At 41.2% G+C, this 27,649-nt stretch overlaps 1 protein-coding gene and 1 long non-coding RNA gene across 3 annotated transcripts in view; one reads left to right on the plus strand and one right to left on the minus strand.

Annotated features, from left to right (window-relative positions):
* LOC132366144 (uncharacterized) overlaps positions 1-7,664 on the minus strand; it is a 50,114-nt gene extending 42,450 nt beyond the window's left edge. Inside the window, exons 1-2 of one of the 2 annotated variants that reach the window (XR_009503376.1) lie at positions 7,261-7,664; positions 5,656-5,860 (exon numbers count right to left, since the gene is read on the minus strand). This is a non-coding gene — a long non-coding RNA (uncharacterized LOC132366144). Of the gene's footprint in view, positions 1-5,655; positions 5,861-6,825; positions 7,076-7,260 lie in introns of those variants that run through there. The other variant, XR_009503377.1, reaches the window with a different exon arrangement.
* On the plus strand, positions 7,272-26,823 carry RAB33B (RAB33B, member RAS oncogene family). Its single transcript, XM_059923634.1, has 2 exons — positions 7,272-8,031; positions 23,720-26,823. Exons 1-2 carry the CDS (start codon positions 7,783-7,785, stop codon positions 24,158-24,160), a joined length of 690 nt encoding a protein of 229 aa, XP_059779617.1. The 5' UTR covers positions 7,272-7,782; the 3' UTR covers positions 24,161-26,823.
* Positions 26,824-27,649: the final 826 nt, after the last annotated feature.

Genomic DNA, 27,649 nt, shown 5'->3' on the forward strand with positions numbered 1-27,649 from the left:
TCTGCCTCAGTTATTGTTATTGATTCCTTCTAGTGTATTTTTCATTTCAGTTATTGTGTTGTTCACCTCTGTTTGTTTGTTCTTTAGTTCTTCTAGATCTTTGTTAAACATTTCTTGTATTTTCTCAATCCATGCTTCCATTCTATTTCCGAGATTCTGGATCATCATTACTATCATTACTCTGAATTCTTTTTCAGGTAGATTGCCTATTTCCTCTTCATTTATTTGGTCTTGTAGGGTTTTACCTTGCTCCTTCATCTGTGACATATTTTTTTGCCATCTCATTTTTTTTTTTTTTATGAGTGGGATTATGTTCCTGTTTTATTGGTTGTTTGGCCTGAGGCTTCCAACACTGGAGTTTGTAGGCTGTTGGGTAGAGCTGGGTCTTGGTGCTGAGATGAGGACCTCTGTGAGACCTCACTATGATGAATATTCCCTGGGGTCTTAGGTTCTCTGTTAGTCCAGTGGTTTGGACTCGGAGCTCCCACTGCAGGAGCTTCCGCTGACCCTGGGCTCGTGAACCAAGATCCTACAAGCCGCGTGGGGTGGCAAAAAAAAAAAAAAAGAGAGAACAATAACAAAGTAAAAAAGGGAAACCAACAGATATGTTAGAAAGACTGTAAAAATAAAAATATAGATGAATCAATAACCAGACGGTACATCAGTACCACAGTAGTATAAAAGAGGAAGGAAAAGAAAAAAAAAAAGGGGGGCAGGGGAAAGGCCTTGGTTGTGGAGAGTGGGGCCTAAGCAAGGGCGAGGTTTGGGCAGTGAGCGGGGCCAATGCTCAGGACCCACAGGGCTGGAAAAGGCCCTGGGGGCTGTGGGGGGTGGGGCTTAGGTGCAAGGAACAGAAGGGGCCCAGGCATTCCCCCCAGTCCTGGTCTCAGAGGGCAGGGGACCTCACCAGGGAGCCCAGCAGGCTTCCTGGGCTCGAGTGGGTGGGGCAAATGTCCTCCACTCCTGCTCCTCCCGTCTGGGGTCTGGGAGGGCCCCTCCCACCTGCCTCTCCTGATCTCCCTGGCCTCCCTCCTATGCCCCCAAGGACCCATACAGCCTGGAGGGGCTTTGGAGGACAGGGGATCGGCCTGGAAGCTCAGCAGGCCCCCATTCCCGAGTGGGTGGGGCAATCGCCCTCCGCTCCTCACCCACTCCTCCCGGACGGCCCCTCCCACCTGCTTCTCATGACCTCCCCGGCCTCCCTTCTATGCCCCCAAGACCCACGCGGCCTGGAGGGGGCTTTGGATTGCAGGGGACCAGCCTGGGAGCTCAGCAGGCTCCCTGGGCCCCAGTGGGCAGGGCAATCGCCCTCCGCTCCTCTCCTACTCTTCCCAGAGGGTCCCTCCCACCTGCCTCTCCTGATCTCCCCAGCCTCAGGGGCGCCGATCTTGTCTGGCTTCCAGTTCTCCTCTCCCCTCAGTCTCCCTATGTCCTACCAGTTCACTCTGGGGTTCCTCCCATCTCCTTGGGCATCAGAGTCCCCCAACAGCGGCTGGCAGGTGCCCTAGTTGTGCGGAGATGCTAACTCCACGTCTTCCCACACCGCCATCTTGACTCACTCTCCCACCAATCTTCTACAGTGTCTAATTTGCTGTTAAGCTTCTACAGTGATGTTTAAAATTTTCAGATACTGTATTTTTCATCTCCAGAAGTTGCATTTCATTCTTTTACATATCTTCCATTTTTATCATAATGTTCACATTTACTTGTCAGCCCTTTTTAAATGTCCTATTGCTAATTCTGTGATCTCTGTCATCTCTAGTCTGTTAACTGATATTTCTCCCAGTTATGGATCAAATTTTGCTGAAGTTTCACATATCTAGTAATTGTTTATTGTATATTGGTCATTGTGAACATTATATTGCTGATTGTCTTGATTTTGTGTGTGTGTTTTTAAGTATTGAGTCTTGTTTTGGCAGGAAGTTAAGTTATTGTGGGATCAGCTTTATCCTTTCAAGGCTTGTTTTTAAATGTTGTTAGGTTAAATCTAGAGTAGCTTTTAATCTAGGGCTAGGGTAGCCCTATTACTAAAGGCATAAGCCTTCAGGTGTCTCTACTGAATTCCTCAGATGTTCAATGAGGTCTTTACTCAAGCTTGTAACTCTGAAGTTGTTCAGTCCGTTATGAGCTCTGGGAATTTTTCAATTTACAGCTCCCGGGTAATTGTTCTTTCCTTGGTAGTTGATCTTTGGTTGGCCTTGTGGAGTATTACTCTACACATGCTCAGATTAGCAGTCAGCCCAAGACTCAAGATTTCTGTAAATCTTCTTGGAGTAAATTCCTTCTTCTCTGGTATTCTGTCAAGCAAATTCCACAAATTGCATCCTTTTGCTAACCACCGTATCCTTAGTGACATGTACAGGGCCTGCCTGTTATGTGGTAGGTGCTCAATAAAATATTTTTATGAATACATGGACTTATACAAATTATTCCCTCATATTTAAAATTCCCTTTGTATCTGAATATACCTCCTTTTTAATTTCTAACATCATCTCTCCTGTTTAAAAATCTTTGCTATTTTTATTTTGCCATACTTATTTTATTGATCATTTCAAACAACCAGCTCTTTCCTTTTTTGATCTATATTTCTGGATTCTAATTCATTGCTTTATTAATTATTTTACCTGCTTTTCCTTAAAACTTTATGTGTTTTTCTCATTTAAGGTAAGAGGCAGTATAGTGTAGTGGTTAAAAGATTGGGTTTGATTATTGACTTTATCACTTATTAGCTGAATAAACTTCAGAAAGACACTTAACGTCTCTGAGCTTTGGTTCTTTATCTGTAAAAGAGGGAGAATGTTACTTGCTTCATAGGTATATTGTGAAGATTAAATGAGTAAATTTTTTCAGAACACAACATTGTCTGACACATTAAGTACTGTATAAGTGATAGGTAGACCATTTGGTATATTTTTATTCATTCTATATTGGTTAATATTAAAATATTGATCTGTGATTTTCCTTTATATACTACTTCAGCTGAATCCTTATGTTTCAATTTTATTGTTCTCATTGTCATTAATTTCTAAATACTTTGTAAATCAGCAATTGTGATTTTCTCCTTGAACGAGAATTATATAAGAGATTTTCCTCTTAGCTTCCAAGTACAGTAGATGATGGATTTTCTTTCATCCTTTTACTTAAAAAAAAAAAAAAAAAGCTTATGTTTTTATTGCTCTGGTATCAGAGAGTATAACTTAAAATTGAGATTCTTCTGTGCATTTATTTTAAAAATAAATTTTTATAAACATGCACATTAAGAAAGTGCCTTCTCTACCTGCAAGTTAGAAAGTTTAGTATTTAAATCTCCTACTTTAGATCCTTTTCAAAATTACTGTCTGTAGCTTGCCTTTGATATGTCAAATACTGGGAATGCTATATAATCAAACATTCTAAAGGTGAGGAGGGAGAAACAGAATGAGAACGGAAACAACAGAGGCCACTGTGACTGCACTTTGCACATATATCAAATATTTGTAAGTCTTGCTTCCTCATAATTTGAGTTTATTATCTAGAATGCCACTACCAGAGGCACACTCATCTTTACTGTCCACTACAAGAAGGCCTTCCATCCTAGCTCCTAGTCTGCCTCCATACTTGAACACATCTAGAATTTTTGAAGTCTTCTCCCCTGCCCCAATCACTAGCACAGTGCTATATACAGAATAGTTAACTTTCATAAATCCTCAATGACCCTACTTATGAAGATATGACTTGAAGAATTCTGAAACTCAGTAAACTTACCTATAAAATGTTGATGGTAATTTGCTGTTTAGGTACTAAAATTAAAGTCCCTGTTATTTATAATGTAGTATCTCTCGTAAGATATCTGGGGTTACCATTAACCAGTGATATGGTAACCTGGTGGAGGCCAACAAGACCAAAGCTGTTCTTCTCTGGGGAACTGGAGTTCTGTCTTTAAGGGAGAGATGATTCCTGCTGTCCAATGGGATGGACAGGAAACCAGAATTGCCAGAAGAGCCCTTATATAGGCCAGTGATTCTCAATGAATGGGGGGAGAGGACATAATTTTACCCCCCAGGGGCATTTGGCAATGTTTAGAGATGGTTTGGGTTGTTACAACTAGGGGTGGAGTACTGCTGGCAGGTAGTGGTAGAAGCCAAGTATGCTACTAAACATCTTACAATGCACAGCACAGCTGCCCACAACAAAGAATTATGTGTCTGGCTTACAGAAAAAGACAAATACTGTATGATATCATTTATATGTGGAATCTAAAAAATAATACAAATGAATGTATATCCAAAACAGAAAGAGACTCACAGATATAGAAAACAAACCTGTGGATACCAAAAGGGAGAGAGAGAAATTAGAGGTATGGATTTACAAACTACTATGTATAAAATACATAAGCAAGAGGGATATACTGTATAGCACAGGGAATTATAGCCATTACCTTGTAATAACCTATAATGGAGTTTAATCTGCAAAAACACTGAATCACTACGCTATACACCTGAAACTAACATAATATTGTAAATCAACTATACTTCAATTAAAAAAAAAAAATTATCTGGCTCAAAATGTTAGTAGTGCCAAGGTCGAGAAACCCTTACATAGGCAAGCAAGTGAACTCTCTTGTCCTCTGTGCTCAGGCCAGAACTTAAAGAGTGAAGTTGTCTAGGAGCTCTTCCTTGGTAAGACCAGTTAAAAAATGGCCTTTGCCACAGGGAGGTGGCATCTCTGTAGTAAACAAAAGTTGAACATGAGTAGTTATATTTTGTACGTAAGATTACCCTTATTTTACGTTTTTAATATCCATTCAGTTTTTTCTCCTATTAGAAAAAGACTTTTAAATACCCATCTTACCCTAAACTATGTATAATATTCCAGTTGTACTGCTAAAGGATCCAAATTCAGTCTCTCCTCAGCTTTGAAGTAAAGTATTAAGGAAAGAAGGGTTAACATGCTTATACTTTGAGGCCAAGCGGTAGTGGCAGCAAGTAGTGAAAAACTCCAAGAACAAAATGAATTCTCAGAAAACAGGGCTGCATAATCCATCCACTCTTCCCAACAGTAGACTCTCCTTCAAGCATCAAACCTGCAGGTTCTGGGGTTATTCAATTAAGAAGAGTGACATACACTTTAGTCACATAAGTAGCCTCTCAAACTGCAGATTGAAAATATAAAACTCTTCATAACAATGTCAAGTGTCTACAATGATTTTTCCAACTAAGTGGTGCTGAAGTGTGTATAACTGGCAAAGGGTTCAAATTGACAATGCTTACACAAGAAATTTCTCGCTCATTTATTCATCATTTGCTGAGTAACAATGAGCTCTCAGTCAGTAGTCAAGAGTTGACAATCTAGTTGGAAGGCACAGCACATAACCATGAAACTTAAACAGCAAAGACAGTATTCCAAAGCCCAATGAGCAATACCCCAAAAAGCGTATTACATTTAGAATAAATCAAGAACATTCTGAGCTGAAGTAAGCAGGAAAAGCTTCACAGAGATGAGACTTTTGAGCTAGGATGTGAAATACGAAAAGGATCAGATAAATAGACAAGAAAAAGAATTTCTAATGCAGTTTAGCACGAGCTAAACCAAAAAAGCCAGAATGCAACAGAGAGAGAGCAAGGGTCTTGGGATGCAGAGACATTGATGCTTTTATTCACCATCCTTAGAAATTACCTGATTATCCAGCTTGGAATGCTTCAATTGCTTTTTGTTATTAAATCTTCAGATGCTGTCCTTTAAATGGGATAGGTAGAATAGGTCAGATGAATATATTCCAAGGCCCTCTAATAGTTTCTGGGATGATTACTCTTCATGGAAATAATGTCACAGGTAAACAATTAGGATTTTCCAAGCCATGTTCTGGTTTTGTAACAGGAAACTGAATAAATATAATTGGTAAACACATTCAACCAGGTGTGTAAACTTTTTCCTCCTGGCTAACGTTAAGTTGGTGTATCAGTAACTGTATAAAGTTTTTCTATCGCAACAGAAATTATTGTATATTAAAGGCTTTTGCAAATTCCTGGCAACTCGGCATGCTCAGGTTCTACCACAAATTCTCTCTGACCACATTTTCATTTTCTCTATTCAAATAAGCAGTTTAGGGACTTCCCTGGTGGCGCAGTGGTTAAGAATCCGCCTGCCAATGCAGTGGACACGGGTTCGAGCCCTGGTCCGGGAAGATCCCACATGCCGCGGAGCAACTAAGCCCGTTCGCCACAACTACTGAGCCTGCGCTCTAGAGTCCGCAAGCCACAACTACTGAGTCCACGAGCCACAACTACTTAAGCCCGAGCGCCTAGAGCCCGTGCTCCGCAACAAGAGAAGCCACCGCAATGAGAAGCCCGCGCACCGCAACGAAGACCCAACAGCGAAGACCCAATGCAGCCAAAAATAAATAAATAAATAAATTTAAGAAATAAGCAGTCTATCTCCTTCCCTAGGGCGTTCAGTGCTCTACTGTTGCCCTCATTCTATTTAAGGCATGCCTGTCCTCCTCTCCACAGTCCCTGAATTTCCAAACGGCATAACTATGTGCTCAAACAGAAAAAACAAAACACCCCCAAGCCCCAGTCTTGACACTGCAAAACAAAACCTCTCACAGAAAGCGATATGGTTGCACACGTTGGACCTTTTCTGTGACTTAATGTATGGTAGGTTTCCTCAGAAGAGTCTCAGTGATCCAGAGACTCTTCTTTAATGCTGGCTGGTCTCGCCTATTACCATTTTCCTCGGATATATGGATCTAGAGAACTTCTGTGTGCGCTCGGTAATATTTAATGGCTCCGCTACCGTCACCCAGGCACGAAGACACAACTAGGGCACAGTGGGTTTTACTCTCACCAGAGAGGCCGTCTAGTACCAGCTCCCGGGTTCAACGCCGCCAAAGGGTCCACCTGCTCTACCTCTTGGGCCGGTGCCCCGCGCCTAACGAAAGCCTCCGCGCGGAGGCGGCGGGCGGCCTGCAACTCCCGCCTGCTCACTGACAGCCATGCTCCTGCCAAGACTCAAGCTCCGCGCGGCCCGGCGCTCGCTTCTAACGGCTTCCCGCGCCCGGCGGGCCTCCGGCGGAGCCTCGCACCCCCCAGCCCTCCACCTCCCCGGCCCCTGTCACTGTCCCAACGCCCGCGGTCCCGAGAGCCCGGAGGAGGCAGGCAGAGCAGCCGGCCCCCAGCTGCAAGCCAAGGGAACCCGCCTCCACCTCCAGGTCCGGCGGAGCCCCACCGATACGTCGGTGAGAGCGCCGAACGTGACGCCCGAAGCTTCCGGAGACCTTACACGTCCTCAGCAGGCACACGCCCCCGGCTCTTCGGCCCTCTCGCGAGAGAGTGCCTGGTGGCACCTCCTTCCCTTCAGCAGTCTTTCTCTCCCCGCCCCCCGAGTGCTCGCGCGGCTTCCTCCGGGGGGCGGGAGCCTCGGACGTGGCGGGGCCGGGCCAGCCCGGGTGCCGGGCCTGGGGCGCTCTGCTCGGCCTCTCAGCAGCTGGGCTTCCACGCCACCGTCAAGCCCCCGACAGGCCCCGTCCCTTCCCAGGTAGACGGCGCAGGCCTGAGTGACGCCGGGGTGGAGCCGCGGGCCGGGCGGCAGGGTCGGCGAGGCTGGTCTCGGGGGACGCCACACCTGCGCGGGGCGGGGGTGGGGCCGGAAGGTGCGCACGCGCGCTGGCGGCCCGGAGGGCGGTGGCTCCCGGGACGTTGAGCGACGGAGCCCGCGGACTGGGCGAGCTCGCCGGCGGTGGCGTAATCGCCCAGCCTCTCTGCGTCTCCTTTCCTCCGCCTCGGTTTGGGGCGGGGCAGGAGAATGGCTTCGGAGATGGAGTCGTCGCTCGAGGCGAGCTTCTCGTCCAGCGGTGCAATGTCAGGGGCCTCAGGGTTTCTGCCCCCGGCTCGCTCCCGCATCTTCAAGATCATCGTGATTGGCGACTCCAATGTGGGCAAGACGTGCCTGACCTACCGCTTCTGCGCCGGCCGCTTCCCCGACCGCACCGAGGCTACTATCGGGGTGGATTTCCGAGAACGAGCGGTGGAGATTGATGGGGAGCGTATCAAGGTGAGCGGATGGCAGACTGTCAAGGAGGAAGGTTGTCCCGGGGATGACAAGGGTCCCAACCGCTCCGTGGGTTAATTGCTGGCCCGGTGCGGGGCGTGCGCTCCATCTTTTCAAACGCTGGTATGGAGATGGGAGTTGGGTATTGGAAGGATTTGTATATAGCAAACTTCTAAGGCAGTGCTTCTCCAACTTTGCTATGCATGAGATTTGCCTGGGGATTTTTTTTTTTTTAACTAAATGCAAATTCTAATTCGGTCAGGTCTCAGGTGATGCAGATGCAGCTAGTCTGTGGACCACACATTGAGTAGCCAGGGTGTAGGGGGTATCCACTGAGTCATGGGCTGTGTCTCACGTGCTGGGAGTTAGTGAAGTAAGACCGAAGGAAAAACAGCGAAATTTCTCAAGCATGGGAATTTCATTAAGGAAATACTACTTGTTAAACATTCATTTTAGCACTGCCCTAGGTACTGTGGAAGTAAAGCCCCTTTGCCTTTGAGGAGGTACTTAGATCTTCTTTTGCATACAGTTTTGTTACAGTAGTTTTGGTATGACATTGAGTTGTTGAGAAGAATCTGATTTCCTGCAGAAACATTCTGTAATTTGTACTTGGTTCCTACTTGGGTTGCCAGAGCACATTCTCGGTGCTACCCGCTTTCAAGTCTTCTTTAAGCCTTACTGGTGGTTCCCGAGACTGGAGACACAGTAACAGTGGAGAAGGTAGTAAGCCCAAGGCCGAGCCTGGGGTTCTGAGGGGTTGCAATGGGGACGTTGGAGAGTAAGGATCAGTGACAGGGCTGAGGCCTCCTGATGATGTAATCCTTAGACACACTTCTTGAGTCTGAGCCACCACTAACCCCTCAGCTACCTGCTGATACCATCCCTTAAAACACGTGGGCCCGAGGAACTGCTCTGCCTTCCTTATACTGCATTTATTTTTTCACTTTAAATTAGGATGTTCATCTTTACCTCAGCCCCCCATGGGGAAAAAATAGGCTCACTTCATTCCCACCCTCACATCCTTGAGGCACAAACAATTTATTTTTTAGTTGCCTAACCACTGCCTCACCTTCCCACCCCCAAAGGGGTTTTACTGCTAATGATAGTAAAGGAGAAATAGGGTTGAAAAGACATCAGTCTTCTGTAGGGCCTTTTGCCTTTTAATCTTCACTTTAATTTTTCATTGTCCCATTCAAGCTGTGAGTGGTGGTCCTTTGGGTGCACCGTATTAGTGAGTTAAGAAAGATTTGTATACATTGCAAAGAAAAAGGTAGAATAAGAGGCTCTTTTCTTTTTTTTTTTTAAATTTATTTATTTATTTATTTATGGCTGTGTTGGGTCTTCGTTTCTGAGCGACGGCTTTCTCTAGTTGTGGCGAGCGGGGGCCACTCTTCATCGCGGTGCGCGGGCCTCTCACTATCGCGGCCTCTCCTGTTGCGGAGCACAAGCTCCAGACGCGCAGGCTCAGTAGTTGTGGCTCACGGGCTTAGTCGCTCCGCGGCATGTGGGATCCTCCCTGACCAGGGCTCGAACCCGTGTCCCCTGCATTGGCAGGCAGATTCTCTACCACTGCGCCACCAGGGAAGCCCAAGAGGCTCTTTTCCATCAGAACTAAGTTAGGCCCAGGAACCTTTTGGGGGAGGAAAGTAGTGGGACTTCTTTCTGATGTTTGAGAGGGAGTTTGTTTGGGAGAAGAAGGAGTTCTGAGAAAAAGTGCAGGGGCTTTGGCGCCCAACTGACCTGGCTCAAATCTGAACCTATGAAAGGGCTGTGTGTCCTTAGTAGAGTGATCAGCTTTGCCCAAAACTGTCCCAGTTTTGAAACTGAAGTCCCACGTTCCCAGGAACCCCCTCAGTCTCAGGCAGACTGGGGTGGTTGGTTACTCTAGTCGTTAGGCAGTTTCCTTAATCTTTCGGAGACTATTTTCTCATCTGAAAAATTGGGACAGTAGCACCACATCAGGCTAATGTGAGGGAGAGACGAGAACATACATCAGGCACCTGGCTGTATAGTTGGTAATCTTAAGAAGATTCTTCTTCCCTGGTGGTTGAACATCACTTTTTCTCTTTGGCACCATCAGTTCTGCAGCTGCACAACCCGAGAGCGAAACAGAGATGGAGTAGGGCATAGGCACACAGCTGAAGGGAAGAGAAATTCCCCTCACATGGAAGCAGGATAGTAACAGAATAGAGGGGATGGAGGCAGGGGAGGAGTTGGGGTTCAGTGGCCCTTTACCTGCCTCCGGGTTGCCATTTATACTCTAAGATCACAGGTGAATCAGGTGCAAATTTAAGAGATACTTACAGCATATTAAAAGTATATAAAATATGTCCAGTGCGTCACATCGAAGGCTTAGCTACTGGGATTAGTGGTGGCAGTGATAAGTAAAGCAGAACCACAGATGTGATGAAGCTGGGAGCACGGAGTTGATCCCTCTGGTTGAGAGGAGCAAGGAGAAACATTTTTCTCTGGGATTGTTCTTCCTGAGCTTCAGCTCAACCTGATACGTTGATAGGGTCCCTTAGTTGATATCCTAGTTGATAGGGACACTGAGTTTCTTTCTTTCTTTCTTTTTTATTTATTTATTTATTTATTTATTTTTGGCTGTGTTGGGTCTTCATTGCTGTGTGCAGGCTTTCTCTAGTTGCAGCGAGCGGGGGCTACTCTTCGTTGTGGTACGCAGGCTTCTAATTGTGGTGGCTTCTCTTGTTGCGGAGCACAGACTCTAGGTGCACGGATTTCAGTAGTTGTGGCACATGGGCTCAGCAGCTGTAGCTCACGGGCTCTAGAACACAGGCTCAGTACTTGTGGCGCAGGGGCTTAGTTGCTCCTCGGCATGTGGGATCTTCCCGGACCAGGGCTCGAACCCGTGCCCCCTGCACTGGCAGACGGATTCTTAACCACTGCGCCACCAGGGAAGCCCTCTTTTTTTTTTTTTTTTTTGCTGAGTCGCACAGCTTACGGGGTTCCCTGACCAGGGATTGAACCCGGGCCACAGCAGTGAAAGCACCGAGTCCTTCCTAACCACTGGACTGCCCGGGAACTCCCTCTTTTTATTCTTCCTAAGGCCTTATCCATTGACTTGTATCTCCAACTGTAAGACTTGAGAGAGATTTTTATTGAGGTTGAAAAGATTACAGAAATGTTCAGAGATTTCTGTAGTAGAAAAAGACATGGCTATTTTGGAAAATTTTTTCAAGGTTTTTTTTGGTGTCTTAAAAAAGAAAAAAACAAACCCTGAAGTGATATAGAAGAGCTTCATTCCATGTGTTGCTGCTACTTCTCTTTTGTTAACCTATAATATATCTTAAGTGCTGCTGAAATGTTCATATTATTTCTTTGGAAAATTATAAGCTTAACCTGAAATGACATTTCTTCTAATTTTTCATCTTAAAGTGAAAGCTGGGAAGCTCTATGTTACTTTACTAATAAAATGACATTCTAGACATTATTTTTATTTGATAAAAGTGAGATATTGTGTTAAATGTTTTGTGGCCTGGAAATTTTTCAGAGAGCATGGCTTACAGCAGTGCTATTTCAGAATCACTTAAAATGTTTCACGAAATGTAATTAAATCTATATTTGTTAGTCTGTCCTAAGTACTATATATGTATAATTGAAAGAGTAAAATCTTGTTTGTAGAATTTTGGAAGTTAAATAAAATTATAGAATTAATTCCTTAAATAAAAATACATTTGATTTTTTGGGTTTTTTTTTTCTTAACCATATTTGCTTATTTATTTATTTTTATTTTATGGCTGTGTTGGGTCTTCGTTTCTGTGTGAGGGCTTTCTCTCTAGTTGTGGCAAGCGGGGACCACTCTTCATCGCGGTGCGCGGGCCTCTCACCATCGCGGCCTCTCTTGTTGCGGAGCACAGGCTCCAGACGCGCAGGCTCAGTAGTTGTGGCTCATGGGCCCAGTTGCTCCGCGGCATGTGGGATCCTCCCAGACCAGGGCTCGAACCCGCGTCCCCTGCATTGGCAGGCAGATTCTCAACCGCTGTGCCACCAGGGAAGCCCATACATTTGCTTTTTAAATTGCGACTCTAATCCTCATGCTCCTTCCTTCTATGTGTGTCCTCCTCATAGCCGTATTCCTTTCGTATCAGTGTGTGACAATGGCAGACACCAGCAGAATCATTAAAGCCTAGTGTTGGATTTAATCTCTTTCTCAACTAGGGATCATCAGTTCCTATTTGAACTTTGAGATAGCTTACTTATTATTTGTAGTGATATGAAATTTTCCCATGTTAATATTAACTAAAGGAAAACAACCAGGACTTCTTGCCCCATTGGTCAATCTAACATTTAATGAGTAATTGCTGGAAAGAAGACATTTTGTTTGGCACAAAGAATTATGATTCAGTGCAGGAATCAGCAAACCATGCCTCAGGGCTAAATACAGTCTGCTGCCTGTTTCTTTAATTTGTTTTCCTGTTAGTTTTTTTAAGTTGAAATATGGTTGACGTACAATATTATGTTAGTTTCAGGTGTACTACATAGTGATTTGATATTTGCATACATTATGAAATGATCACCACAATAAGTCCAGTAACCATCTATGCACCACTGCCTGTTTTTATATGGCCTGCAAGCTAAGAATGATTTTTACATTTAAAAAAAAAATTTATTTATTTGGCTGCGCCAGGTCTTAGTTGCAGCACGCGGGATCTTCTAGTTGCGGCATGCGGGAGGAGCTTTTAGTTGTGTCCTGAGAACTCTTAGTTGCGGCATTCGGGATCTAGTTCCCTGACCAGGGATCGAACCCAGGCCCCCTGCCTTGGGAGCACGGAGTCTTAGCCACTGGACCACCAGGGAAGTCCCGATTTTTACGTTTTTAAATGGTTGTAGGAAAAAAAAAATCGAAGGAATAAGATTTCATGACAAGTGAAAATTTTATGAAATTTAAATTTCAGTGTCCCTAAATAAAGTTGTATTGAAACACAGCTAGGCTCATTTGTTTACATATTGTGCTTGCTTTTGCACAACAATGGCAGAGTTGAGCAGTGGTTGTGACAGAGACTGTTAGGCCTGCAAAGCCTAACATAACATAGAAAAAGTTTGCTGACCCTGATGTACTCCGTAGGTGATTTGCTGTCCTAGATAGGGGTAAGATTTATATACCTAAAAAAGATGACTAGCAAAACCAGGCAGTAGGTGAGGGCCAAGTTATTGGTTTGGATGTTGGTGGAGGGATCGTTCTCACTTGGAGGGAGGATTTGATGGGGAAAGTCAGCAGGATGCTCCAGCAGGATGAAAGGTTCCTGCGGGAAAGTGGCAAGTGAGAAGACTGCGAAGGTTTTGGTAGCAACGTTTCTGAAGAGTTTGGAAAACAGCTAGGGTGTAGCTTGATTTTGTACGCGTGGCAAAAAGTCCAAGTGTTCTAGGAAGATAATGTGGCAGCGATTGAGGAGGAATCCTGAGAGAGACTCGATCTGCCCCGTGACCTGTTTTTCTATCTACATCCTCTCCTTTAGAAGTCTCTTGACTTCGCCTGTCACGTCTATGAGGATAACTTCCAAATCTTTGTTTGGCCCAGACCTCTCTCCTCATCTGTCATTCTGCATTTCCTATTGTTTTGTAGACATGGCTATTTGGATAATCCCTCCCTCCCCGCAAAATTCCGACGTGAGTTCATCGTCCCTGTCAAATCTGCCTCTCCTGTTTCTCCTCGACGTGACCTAGGTGGTCCTGATGTTACCTCCTCATCCCAGAGGCCTCGCCTCTCTCCTTTGCTCCCTAAATCCACTTAGTTTTCTACCTGGATGATTTCTCTCATTCACCCTTCCTTCGGAATCCTAGTTCATCTTTTCTACGCTCTGCTCTCTTGCAGCAGCTCAACTTCACCCAACCCCACTCCTCAATTAATCTGTTTTGTACATTGTTGCCAAAATGCCAGATGAGTGTAGCGCTTTGGGGAGAGTAATCTCCCCTGCCTCAGATGCTCTGAGTAGTTCTCCATTATTTTGTAAAGTTCCAACTTTTTAAATTAACATAAGGCCTTCCTTCTCTAGCTCCAGACTGCTTTTCTAACTTAACTTTTTTTCCCCATTAGTTTCCTTCAAGTACCCTATAGTCCAGCCAATTATTTCCTGACTCCTATGTTTTCCTCTTACATTTCCCACTGTTTGCCTGGAATATCCCCCCTTCCCATATTTCACCACATGTAATTCTTCCTTATTCAACTCAGTGTGTCTGTATTAGGAATCTCCCTGCCTCTCATTCTCAATTCTATTTCTTCCTTCTGTCAGCTTCCTTTAGCACCTTACCTGCGCCTTTAAACTCTCTCTCTTTCCTCATTGTGCTATATATGCATCCACCTCTTTTATTAGGTCTTACTCAGTCTTGTTCAGGACAGGGCACGTGTCTGATAACCCCGTAGACGTCTTCCAGTGTCTGGCTCAGTTTCTAAACAGGGCTCGGATAAGTGCTGCCTACTTGGTGGCAGCAGATCAATTGGTAGGCTGCTCTGGAAATCCAAATCGGCGTGATAAGGGAAGCTAATGAAAGAAAGAGGCGGTAAGAGAGGCATTTTGATGATAAACCCAAAAGGCTTCAGGAACTGGCTTTTGGTGATGAGAAGGAAGAGGACTCAGATGGCTGAGGGTGTGGGTCTGATTGGCTGGAGGTAGGTATGCCTTTAGTAGAGGTGAGAAGTACAACATGGAAGATTGAAGTTTCCGTTGAAGGCTCCGTAAAAAGTTTTGTCATAGTCATTTCTTTGTTGAGATGGTGGTGTGCTCAAATGGAAATGTCAGATTCGCAGCTAGAAGTGTGGAATTGGAGGAGATAATCTTGAATATGAAGTTGAAGCCGGGGAGCATAGATGGATGAGAACAAAATGCCCAGTTTAGTTAAATGCATAGGGAGTGGAGGAGAGCTTTGTTTCATGGCGTGATGAAGATGATATGCAATGAATGCTGAAGCCAAATATAAATCAGATGATTTACGCTTCTCCATTGTTCTGTCTTGATATTTATTAAAAGTCATCTAATGTTTATAAGTCAAAGCATATTTTATAAGACATCATCTCATACCTTACCTTACTAGAATTAAAATGATAATTCATCTTAAAATGTGGTGATGGTGGGTAGGGAGATACCAAATTGGTCCTCTTGATTTGATTTGCATTGGAATTCAGAGAATGAGAGTATTAACAGTTGGGGTACCCTAAAAAGAATCTTAATTTGTGACTCCTTAGCTCAGAAAACTTTGGGATATTTGGGTCTAGTCTGACAGAGATTCTGTATTGCAGTGGTTTGGTGAGGCCTGTATGGTACAAGCAATATACATTTTCACAGACCCAAGCCATTCTACTATCTGAAGGATCCCTGGAACCAGGCCAGAGTCCCATTCTTCTTCCAGTCTGATTTCAGAAGCCTGTGATTCTTGTACCTCATCTTTGCAGGTGGTAACATTGGTGTGTGTACTCAGGTGGTGAGATGTGATAGAATTATTTACTTTCCAGGAATCTTTAATCAGTAATCAAGATCTTGTGCTTTAGAGTCTGTGTCGGGACTCTGTACTCAAAGTAGCAAAGCAAAATGAAAATTTTTTGTTTCACGTAACTGGAAACCCAGAAGTAAAGTTCTCTTTCTGCCAGTTCCAACACCAGTCCTGAAATGGAGACTCCGTGGTTCTGATTGGGGATTGTGACACATGCCCATCCCTAAACTGTGGTGGTGAGGTGGAGGTGGCAGTGCTGGAATTTACAACCCAGGGCTCCCAGCTCTTGCTTCCTTTCTCTCCCTGCTTACTCTCTTCCTATCCCTTTCATTAGGCTATAATTAAATTCTTCCTTTGAAGTATTCCTTTCAAATAGTCACACAAAATTTGTTACTCCTCCTTGTTAGGGAAGCTAAAAACCCCTAAAATTTAAAATAAATTTTAAAATTTGCCATTTGGATCTATACATCAGATGTACATATTTCTACTCTGTATACCCAAAGCAAAAAGAGTTCTCTTGAAATGTTACTTATACTCCTTATGATGTTGATTTACATCATCAAGTTGTTAATAGAAACTTTTATGTAATTACCAGATGATCTTTTATATAGGCTGCTTAGAAGCAAAAATAATAAAAACGTGTTCTTTGAAAGAACAGGGAAAGAGGAAATTTGATAGCTGATCAAACAAAGAAAGGTCATCTGGGCTAATACCTTTATCCTTTTCAGTCAAGCAAAAAAAGCATTAAATCAGTTTAGCCAGGTCATTTCTCATTTTGGTCATAAAACTACTAAAAAGAGCTTTCATGAACAGTAAGAATCTGCTCTTTGGGACTTCCCTGGTGGCGCAGTGGTTAAGAATCCGCCTGCCAATGCAGGGGACACGGGTTCGAGCCCTGCTCCGGGAAGACCCCACATGCCGCGGGACAACTAAGCCCGCGAGCCAGAACTACTGAGCCCGCATGCCACAACTACTGAAGCCTGCACACCTAGAGCCCATGCTCCGCAACAAGAGAAGTCACCGCAATGAGAAGCCTGTACACCGCAACGAAGAGTAGCCCCTGCTCACCGCAACTAGAGAAAGCCTGCGCGCAGCAAAGAAGACCCAATGTAGCCAAAAATAAATAAATAAATAAATAAATTTATTTTTAAAAAAAAAGAGAGAAAGAAAATAAGAGGACAACCTACAGAATGGGACCAAATATTTACAAATCATATACCTGACAAGGGTCTAGTGTCCAGAATCTATATGTGTACGTGCATGCGCACACACACACACTTTATCAATAATAAAAAGACAAATAATTAAAACTGGGCAAAGCATTGAATAGACGTTAAAAAAAAAAAAAGAATCTGCCCTTAGTATTTAGCAATTAGGTTGTCATTTTTGTTGGAACTTGATATTGGAATTTAAAGTAGAGATTCATGAAATATTATTAACGTATATTTTATGTTATCTTTATAATGTTTAAAATGGGAGTAATATCTTGTAGAAGCACCTATGAGCCGTTTTCTTTCTTAAAATATTAAGTATTAAATTGGGAAAAATTGCTTTGAAAATACTTCCTAACTTAACATTTCCCGGGACAAAAGCATGTCACACTTCCTTAGGTTCCAGAGCGTCGTTTTCTCTTTTTTTTTAAAGCATTGTGAACCACTCCACTCATAGCTAAAGCTCAAGATTTTTCTAGGTTATCGTGAGGTTTGTTCCCTGCTGCGTATCTATATGTGTCCCTCTCTTTCAGTCAAAGTTTCCTCTGGCCTTCTGTGGCTGACAGTTTTTATTAGTTGTCCTGTCCTTTCTTTGTCGGGTCTCTCACTGCTCCTTCCGCAGCCCGCTGGCCCTCACCTCAGTGTCCTGTGCAGACCTGAAAGGCAGCAGGCAGCATAACACTGTGTCTGTGTCCTCTGCCTTCACTGGTTCTAGCAATTCGGTGAGTGAAATTTTGAAGCTTCCTTTTAGATACACTCGGCCCTTCATATCCATGGGGAAATATTTGGGGAAAAAAAATTCCGAAAAGTTCCAAAAAGCAAACCTTGAATTTGCCCACTGCTGGCAAGTATTTACATAGCATTTACTTTGCATTAGGTATTATAAGTAATTTAGAGATGACTTAGAGTATATGGATGTGTGTAGGTTAAATGCCAGCACTATGCCATTTTATATAAAGGACTTGAGCATCCGTGGATTTTGGTATTTTGTGGGGTCCAGGAACCAGTCCCCCATGGATACTGAGAGACAGCTGTACTTCTTTGTAAGTGCCTCACTTAACATAGTATTTACTTTTACGGTTCTCCAATAAAGTGTGCAGAGTTATTATTTACGACTTCTTGTTTCCTGGAAGTTTTGATACAATTAGAATGTTTTGAGCAGGGCTGATGGGAAGAGGGGTATCGTTGAGTCAATCCTAGCCTAAAACAAGCAAGTGGTTTTCTTAGGGATAAACATCCTAATCATCACCACTTACATTTATTGAGTACTTCTACAGTTCTTTGAGGCAGGTCTAAATTCTGCATAATTTTTGTTTTTTAAACTTTAGTTTGTTAAAACAACTAGAACAAATGTATGTTTGTTGTGGAAAACAGAGTAAAGTAGAAATAAAGGGGGAAATTGCCTTAAAGACAACCATTGTTAATGTTTTGGTATATTTCCTTTTTGTGTGCTTTTTATTATTTTTTTAACTTAAAAATATACTCTGCTTAAAACATTATAAATAATTCTTCATTGATGAAATGATTTTTTAAATTAATTTTTATTGGCGTATGGTTGATTTACAATGTTGTGTTAGTTTCTGCTGTACAGCAAAGTGAATCTATTATACAGGTATCCACTCTTTTTTAGATTCTGTTCCCATATAGGTCATTCCAGAGCATTGAGTAGAGTTCCCTGTGCTATACAGTAGGTTCTTATTAGTTATCTTTTTATATATAGTAGTGTGTCTGTTTCAGTCCAAATCTCCCAGTTTATCCCTCCCCCCCGCCCCCCCGCTTCCCTCCTTAGTAACCAAAGTTTGTTTTCTATAATACATCTGTCATCTGTGACTCTATTCCTGTTTTGTATATAGGTTCATTTGTGTCCATCGATGAAATGATTTTTGAATACCTGAGCTGCAAGAATGTTACTAAAAGGGAAAAGATCAGTTCCAGTTTCTCTGGACAGCTTTTATGTAGGTCATGCGAATTATTCCCTAAATCTCTTTCTGAATGTTAAAGATACAGTTTGAAGTGGGTTTTGTTTTTTCATTCTAAAAAACTGAGATATTTAAGATTTATGCTTTGAAAATATACAATTCAGTGGTTTTTAGTATATTCACAAGCCTGTGTAACATCATCACTGTCTAACTCCAGAACATTTCATCACCCCAAAAAGAAACCCTATGCCCATGATCAATCACTCCCCATTCCTCCCGTTCCCTCAGACCCTGGCAACCACTAATCTACTTACTGTCTCTAGGGACTTGCCTTATAGTGGACATGTCATATACATGGATTCTTACAATGTATGGCCTTTTGTGTCTTGGCTTCTTTCGCTCAGCATAATGTTTTCAAGATTCACCCATGTTGTAACATGTGTCAGTACTTCATTCCTTTTTATGGCTGAATAATGTTCCATTATATGGACATACATTTTATTTATCCATTCATAAGTTGGTGGATATTTGGGTTGTTTCCACCTTTTAACTATTATGAATAATGCTGCTATGAACATTTGTGTACAAGTTTTTGTGTGAACATATCTTTTCGGTTCTCTTGGATATACACCTAGGAGTGGAATTGCTGGGTCACATGGCAACTGTCTCTCGCTCTTTTTTTTTCCCTAATTTGTTGAAGTGAAATTCAAATAACATCAAAGTAACTATTTTATTTTATTTTATTTTTTTTTTTTTTTTTTTTTTTTTTCTGAAATGAATAGCCCAGTTTTGCTTTTTTTTTTTTTTTTTTTTTAAAGAAATTCACGTTCTTTTATTTATTTATTTATGACTGTGTTGAGTCTTCGTTTCTGTGCGAGGGCTTTCTCCAGCTAAGGCAAGTGGGGACCACTCTTCATCGCGGTGCGCGGGCCTCTCACCATCGCGGCCTCTCTTGCTGCGGAGCACAGGCTCCAGACGCGCAGGCTCAGCAATTGTGGCTCACGGGCCCAGTTGCTCCGTGGCATGTGGGATCCTCCCAGACCAGGGCTCGAACCCGCGTCCCCTGCATTGGCAGGCAGATTCTCAACCACTGCGCCATCAGGGAAGCCCCAAAGTAACTATTTTAAAGTGAGCCATTCAGTGCATTCGTAATGTTGTACAACCACCACCTTTATCTAGTTTCAAAATATTGCCATCACTCCAAGTAAGATCCCTCACCCATTAAAGTTTCTCCCCATTCCCCAGCCTCTGGCAACTACCAGTCTATATTCTGTCTTTATGGGTTTGTCTATTTTGGTTATTTCATATAAGTGGAACCATAGAAATGTGACCTTTTGTGTCTGGTTTCTTCTACTTAGCATATTTTGGAGGCTTATCCATGTTGTAGCATGTGTCAGTACTTCATTCCTTTTTTTTTTTAAGGTCTTTATTGAATTTGTTACAATATTGCTTCTGTTTTATGTTTTTTGGCCACGAGGCATGTGGGATCTTAGCTCCCCAACCAGGGATCAAACCCGCACCCCCTGCATTGGAAGGTGAAGTCTCAACCACTGGACCGCCAGGGAAGTCCCTTCATTCCTTTTTATGGCTATATAAAATTCTGTTTAACTTTTTGAGGAACTGCCAAACTTTTCTAAAGTGGCTGCACTTACATCCCCACCAGCAATGTATGAGAGTTCCACTTTTCCACATTTCTGCAAACGCTTGTTATCGATTTGTATTTGTTTGATGGCTAATGATGTTGAGCAGCTTTTCATGTACTTATTGAACATTTATATATTTTCTTTGGAGAAACATCTATTCACATCCTTTGCCGATTTTTTAATTGGGTTATGTGTCTTTTTATTATTGAGTTGTAAGAGGTCTTAAATATTTTGAATGCTAGACCCCTAACACATGTATTATTTACAGATATTTTCTCCCATTCTTTGAGTTGTCTTTTCACTTTCATGATAATGTCCTTTGAAGCACAAACATTTTTTTTTTCACAAACATTTTTAATTTTGATGAAGTCCAGTTTATCTGTTTTTTTCTTTTGTTGGTTCTGCTTTAGGTGTCATAGCTAAGAAACCATTGCCTAATCCAAGGTCACAAATATTTATCCCTATGTTTTCTTCTAAGATTTTTATGGTTTTAACTTAAATTTAGATCTTTCATCCATTTTGAATAAATTTTTGTATATGGTGTTAGGTAGGGGGTCCAACTTCATTTTTTGCATATTGTCCCAGCACCATTTATTGAAATGTCTGTGCTTTCCCTCACTGAATTGTCCTGGTACACTTGTAGAAAATCAGTTGACCATAGATAATATGGATTTATTTCTGGACTCTAAGTTCTGTTCCACTGATCTGTATTTCTAATCTTATGCTGATAGTACACAGTGTAGCTTTGTAATAAATTCCGACATCTATAGCTTGAAAGAGTTTTAGTTGTATGCTGAGTGTTTTTATTCTTAACATGTTAATTGAGGTTAAAAAAAAAAGTAATTTTCTTAAAAAGGAAAGTTGTATTTTAAAAAAACTATAATTTACCTTATTAGTTCTTTGCATAGTTAGTGTAGCTAGTCTATGAATGCTTATTTTATAGGGTCTGAAACTAAATTTTACTTTTACTGTTGAGGAAGCAAAGCCCTAGTGGTGTAAGTAACCTACGGGTACACAGTAGGTATTTAATAAATTTTTGTTGATTTAAACAGTCTTAGATGTTATTAATTCTTAGTTTGCTGACAACTGTTTGCTTCTACCTCTGATTTATATGATACTGAGTCTTTATGGCCCATCTGTCAACTGTGTTGCTTACATCACAAAGTGGGTATTTTTTAACAAAGTACTGTGTGAAGTGGTCTCTAGGAGTGCGTCAAGGCAGAACCTGTACTTTCCTGAGTAAATGTGACTGTAAGCGGTAAAGGTTTTAAACAGTGTACATAGCAAATAATTTTAGGATAGCACTCAGCTACATGTAAGAGAAATTCAACTATGGTGATTTAACTGTGTAAGGTTTTATTTTTCTCATGTAATAAGGAGACCAGGGGCAGCAGTCTGTATGATGGTACGCTGTCAGCAGTATTCTATTTATGCTAGACTTCTGCTCTGTCATTCTTGTGTGTGGCTTTCTTCTTCATGCTTATAAAATGGCTGCTGAGCCTCCCAGCATGATATTCCATTCCAGGCAGAACGGGTGTGGCGAGAGAAGTGCAAAAGGCACGTGCCAAATGCTCTGTCTTTTTTTTTAAAAATCACAAATCAGTTTGTTTTTCTAGAAACCCCCACTGAAAAAACTATTTACAAATTATTAGACAGAACTGTGTCACTGGTCCCCGTAGTTCCAAGAGAGCCTGAGAAATCAAGTTTCTACGGGCATATATTGTTTTACTACACTTGCAGATGGTGCATTTTTTACAAAGTGAAGTTTTATGGCAACCCTGACTTGTCAGATGATGGTGAGCATTCTTTAGCAATAAATTATTTTTAAATTAAGGTATGTACTTTGTTTTTTTAGATAAATACCATTGCACACTTAATAAACTACCATACAGTGTAAACATAACTTTTATATGCAGTGGGAAACCAAAAAATTCGTGTGACTTGATTTATTGTGATATTTGCTTTATTGCAATGGTCTGGAACCAAACCTGCAATATCTCCAGGATATGCCTGTATAGTATTTTATATTTCCACCTGGAACAAAGTTAGATTTATGTTAATTTGGAAGAAAGGGAGAATATTTCAAAGATGGAGAAATTTGGACTAAAAAGAGCTACCACCAAAAAAGATGAAAAAAATCAGAACTGCTAAAAACTAAGGTAGCATGAAAGAGAGTGGTGATCAGTATTTCCATCTCTAATCACATTTTTAAATATATTCATTCATTGCATCTTAATTGAGCACTTACCATATACCGCTGTGTTCTCAGCGCTTCCTGTCTTACATCCTACTTACTCTGGGTGTCATCTACAGTCTCCCCTCAATTTCCCTCTCCTTCGGTATTGCTCTAGAGAAATCACCAGTTTAGGCTATCTAAGCAAATCTGCCTCTAGTCTTTTCCATTGTAACCAGTACCCTCATCATTTAACTTTTTTTAGGAACCAAACAAAGGCAGGATAAATTCAGTGTTTTAAGAGAATCATAACACATGACTTGTATTTAGCTTTATTTATTTATCTATTAATTAATTTATTTATTTATTTATTTTTGGCTGCGTTGGGTCTTCATTGCTGCACGTGGGCTTTCTCTAGTTGCGGCGAGCGGGGGCTACTCTTTGTTGCGGTGCGCAGGCTTCTCATTGCGGTGGCTTCTCTCGTTGCAGAGCACGGGCTCTAGGCGTGCGGGCTTCAGTAGTTGTGGCTCCCGGGCTCTAGAGTTCAGGCTCAGTAGTTGTTGCACACGGGCTTAGTTGCTCCGCGGCATGTGGGATCTTCCCGGGCCAGGGCTGGAACCCGTGTCCCCTGCATGGGCAGGTGGATTCTTAACCACTGCGCCACCAGGGAAGTCCTGTATTTAGTTTCAGATATCATTTTCCCCAACTCCCCCATATTTCCATTAGGAGGTATTGGAATATTTTTATTGGTAGAGATATTTAGGATAGATAAGTGATTTCCTATTCATTTAAAATTTTCAAAGTAACCTACGGGTTACCAGGGGCCTGGATTTTATAGGATGTATATATATATATTGATTTGGGGGCTAGATCTCATGACTTTTCACATCTATCCTAAGTCTACTATTTTAAATTAGATGAGTGAAATGTAGGGAAGGGCATATTGTAACCAAATTTGCAGGAATTAGACACTTCACATGTTTGTTAAAACCTGGTATCTGTTTCTCTTAGTGTTTTAAAATCAATTTTTGAGGTAAAATTTTTCTAAACAAACTTGATTTACTGAAATTAAAGTGCTAAATTGAAGTCTTTGTTCTGACACTTGCATTAATGATGAGGTAACTAGACTAGTATCATGAAATTTGGATCCCTTAAATAACACTGAAAAGGCATCATGGAAGGGAGCAAAGTAGTATAAGTGAAGAAGTAGGAAAGACCATGCAAAGGTGGTTAAATTTTTCTGCATGTATAATTGGAATGAAACTTTCAGTTTTCCTCTTTTTTTCCCCCCACTTTCAGATCCAGTTATGGGACACAGCGGGACAAGAACGATTCAGAAAGAGCATGGTCCAGCACTACTACAGAAACGTACATGCTGTTGTCTTCGTGTATGATATGACCAACATGGCGAGTTTTCATAGCCTGCCATCTTGGATAGAAGAATGCAAACAGCATTTGCTAGCCAACGATATACCACGGATTCTTGTTGGAAATAAATGTGACTTGAGGAGTGCCATTCAGGTACCCACGGACTTGGCACAGAAATTTGCTGACACGCACAGTATGCCTTTGTTTGAAACCTCTGCTAAAAACCCCAATGATAATGACCATGTGGAAGCTATATTTATGACCTTGGCTCATAAGCTGAAGAGCCATAAACCGTTAATGCTTAGTCAACCCCCTGATAACGGAATTACCCTGAAGCCTGAACCAAAGCCTGCAGTGACGTGCTGGTGCTAAATCACAGTTTTTATTGTACAATCTAATTTTGACTAAAGGAATACTTTTGAAGTATGACAGTGATAAGTCATAGAACTTAATCTCAAATATAATGGGTCATCCTGACACTTTACTGTTTATCATTGTCATGCTTATTTTTGTATTTTGTATCTACTTCATCAAGTCTGTCACTGCGGCAACACAAGGAAAATGTTAGTTTTCAGAGGTTGAAGTGAAACAGAGTTAGGATGAATCAGAACATCTTTCCATTGAGAGCCCAATGAGGAGGCTTCAAATGAGAGTATGATGGGATTTTAAGAGTCAGTGATTGTTTAATCCTGTGTTCCTGGGATTCAAAAAATATATTAAGGGTTTAGTATACTTACTCGTATGTGCTTTGAATGGGAAGTGTTCTCAATAGGATAAAAACTGGTATTTGCCTCTCCCTAGAGTTCTTTCTTTGTATTATCAATGTACTTAAATGCATTATTATTGGTACATTTTAGAGCCAAGACTTTAGTTCCAGTGGAAGGAGAGAGCCTAGAATGTTTTCTGGTTCTCAGTCCGTAAAGAATGACCTTTTCAACAGTTCTAGATGCTTGATATTTCAAATCACTATCAATCAGGTCTACAAAAAAACAATCATTGTTATTTCTAAAAGAGTAATTTGAATTGTTTTCTTACTAAATTCTACACAATATGCAAAAGTAAATCAGATAATAAGGTGCTTTATACTTTATTTTGATACCTTTAAACAGTGAAAAACTAATTGAAAGATTTGAGGAGGTGTAATTTGGGGAAAAATAGCTAAACATGGTTCCTGGCTACCACAAAAGACCTATTCCTGGCTTTTTGTCGAGCTGTGTGTCAGACATAGTATCTCTTGCTCTCCCCCAACCCCCAATCAATTTAATGCCTAAAGGCTGAATAAGCAAATCATCTTCCATTCGGATTGTAACTCTGAGGGCATACCTGTAATTGCTATGAGTCTACATTTTATTTCTGTAGTAGTACATTACAGTACTTCTGTTGTTTAAATCTTTAAATTTTTATGGTCACAACAAACTACTCCTCCTCAGTATAAAAAATAAATTAGATGTTGAAAAATATCTAGTCTATCCCTTGGTGGTAGAAAGAATATTTCAAAAAGTTTTTTTACCCTAAATACTTTTATTTTGAATTTAAGACTTTGCACATAGGAAATAATAAGCTTGCATGTGAAGCTATTACATGAATGGAATGTAAGCCATGAACTTTATCTGAAGTGTGCACATTTACTAATTCTGAAAGATTGCTGAACTTAATAATTTTAGAGGAAATTAAGCCAAAAGATGATTATATGTAAAATATTTTCAGAATGTGGGAAACCAATTAAATATGTGATGTAATCTAGTTTAGGATTTTTTGTTTAATTGTGATGGTGGTCCTGACTGGATAATTTACTTATGAAAACAAGATAATTCTATTAAATGTACTAATGGAAAGTAATAATTATAGGAAATAATTATTCTGTTTTAAACATTAGAGCTTAAGGAAAAACAAATTGGCTTTGTTTGCTTTAAAGAAGATTAATCCATTTTTCTTATCATGGTAGAATTAAAAATGGTTTGACTGTCTAAATTAGTGTTGATTTGCAACTATTTTTATAGTAAAACAATGACAGCTGTTATAATTGTCATGGGCGTAACAGTTTTTTAAAGAAGGGAATCTCTTTATTGCTTATCAAAACATTTTCTAAAGTGGGGGAAGAAAGTTTACAGACTTTCCAAGCACATTTTTTTTTTTCAGTGCTGTTATTAACTCATGTTTTTATATATATATATTTTTTATTTTTTGGCTGTGTTGGGTCTTCATTTCTGTGCGTGGGCTTTCTCTAGTTGTGGCAAGCGGGGGCCACTCCTCATCGCGGTGCGCAGGCCTCTCACTATCGTGGCCTCTCTTGTTGCGGAGCACAGGCTCCAGACGCGCAGGCTCAGTAGTTGTGGCTCACGGGCCCAGTTGCTCCGCGGCATGTGGGATCTTCCCAGACCAGGGCTCGAACCTGTGTGCCCTGCATTGGCAGGCAGATTCTCAACCACTGCGCTACCAGTGAAGCCCATTACTCATATTTTTAAAAAGGTAATTTAACTTTATTTCTTTTTGTAAGAAGTTAGTAGTAAGTATCCTTTGAAGTTCTGTAAAAGAACTTATTTTTTCACTTTAATATTTATTAATTTTAAAATATTTGTATCCCATTTGTAGTGATTTATTGTTTTAATTTTTTCTACATATGTGTTTACTTTTAAAAAGAACATACTTATCAGTTGAATGGGGATAAAGCTTTTAGATATTTTCCAAAATATTTATAAAACACTTCACAGACTATTGAGAAATCACTTACAAAATGGTGGCTATCAAACAACTAATTATTAATTTTTAAAGCACAAATCACACATTTTGTAACTCCTGTATGAATTTATTTTAACTGTGACCTTTAGTTGAAAACCTCAGATATGTTTTGGAAAAGTCATAATTTGAGAACACCAAAGGAAACTAATCCAGATTCTAATGAAGTTAGCTATTAATGACAGTGCTTTATTGACAGTATATTGCTAATACATTTCCTCATGAAATCTAAACTAGAGTTAAATAATTTTGTTATGGAATAGCGTCACTGTAACTTTGCCCTCATGAAGTTCAATAAACCAGCTTTGGTATAAAGAAATTGTGGTTTATTTTCTTTGTTTGGTTACTAGGTTGAGCATAAAATAAAACAAACAAAAAAAATCTCTTGTTTTCCTCTGGCTTCCAGGTAGTATGCAATACATTAGAATCAAACACACAAAAACGAACCCATTTGGAAACACATTCAAGATTAAAGAACTTTTCAGGAAAAAACCCTAAGTATTAAAATTAGCTGATAGGGTAGCTTTTTTATTTGTAAGGCTGAGTAATCCAATTTGTTTAAGAACAAACACTTCAGTGCAAATGGCACATATCACAAGAGTGGTTGGCGTCTGTATATTTAAAGGTAGAAGAATTTAGCAGAATGAATAACTAAAAAGTGAGAAAGAAGAGAAGAGAGTAGGTGACAGGTATAAGATTACAATTTCTGCATTCAGATTTCTGATTTAGTTAGGCTCTTTAGGAGAATGTTTTGTTTTTAGAGACTTTTTTTTTTGGCTGCATTGGGTCTTTGTTGCTGTGCGCGGGCTTTCTCTAGTTGCGGCGAGTGGGGGCTGCTCTTCATTGCGATACGCAGGCTTCTCATTGGGGTGGCTTCTCTTGTTTGCGGGGCACGGGCTCTAGGCTCGTAGGCTTCAGTAGTTGCAGCACACAGGCTCAGTAGTTGTGGCTCGCGGGCTGTAGAGCGCAGGCTCAGTAGTTGTGGCACACGGGCTTAGTTGCTCCGTGGCATGTGGGATCTTCCCGGACCAGGGCTTGAACGCATGTCCCCTGCATTGGACTGGGGTTAGGGACTCTGAAGTTCGTGCCCTTTCCCTGGTCAGTTTATTTCATACATGTTACTCT

Source organism: Balaenoptera ricei, chromosome 5 (genome assembly GCF_028023285.1).
Source record: "Balaenoptera ricei isolate mBalRic1 chromosome 5, mBalRic1.hap2, whole genome shotgun sequence".
In the NCBI taxonomy this organism is placed as follows: domain Eukaryota; kingdom Metazoa; phylum Chordata; class Mammalia; order Artiodactyla; family Balaenopteridae; genus Balaenoptera; species Balaenoptera ricei.

What these genes read in the sequence shown, in the direction of transcription:
- RAB33B (XM_059923634.1), top strand. Translation starts at nt 7,783, where the DNA reads ATGGCTTCGGAGATGGAGTCGTCGCTCGAGGCGAGCTTCTCGTCCAGC. An exon ending in TTGATGGGGAGCGTATCAAG is followed by an intron (nt 8,032 to 23,719) that starts GTGAGCGGATGG and finishes CCCCACTTTCAG; the next exon opens with ATCCAGTTATGGGACACAGC.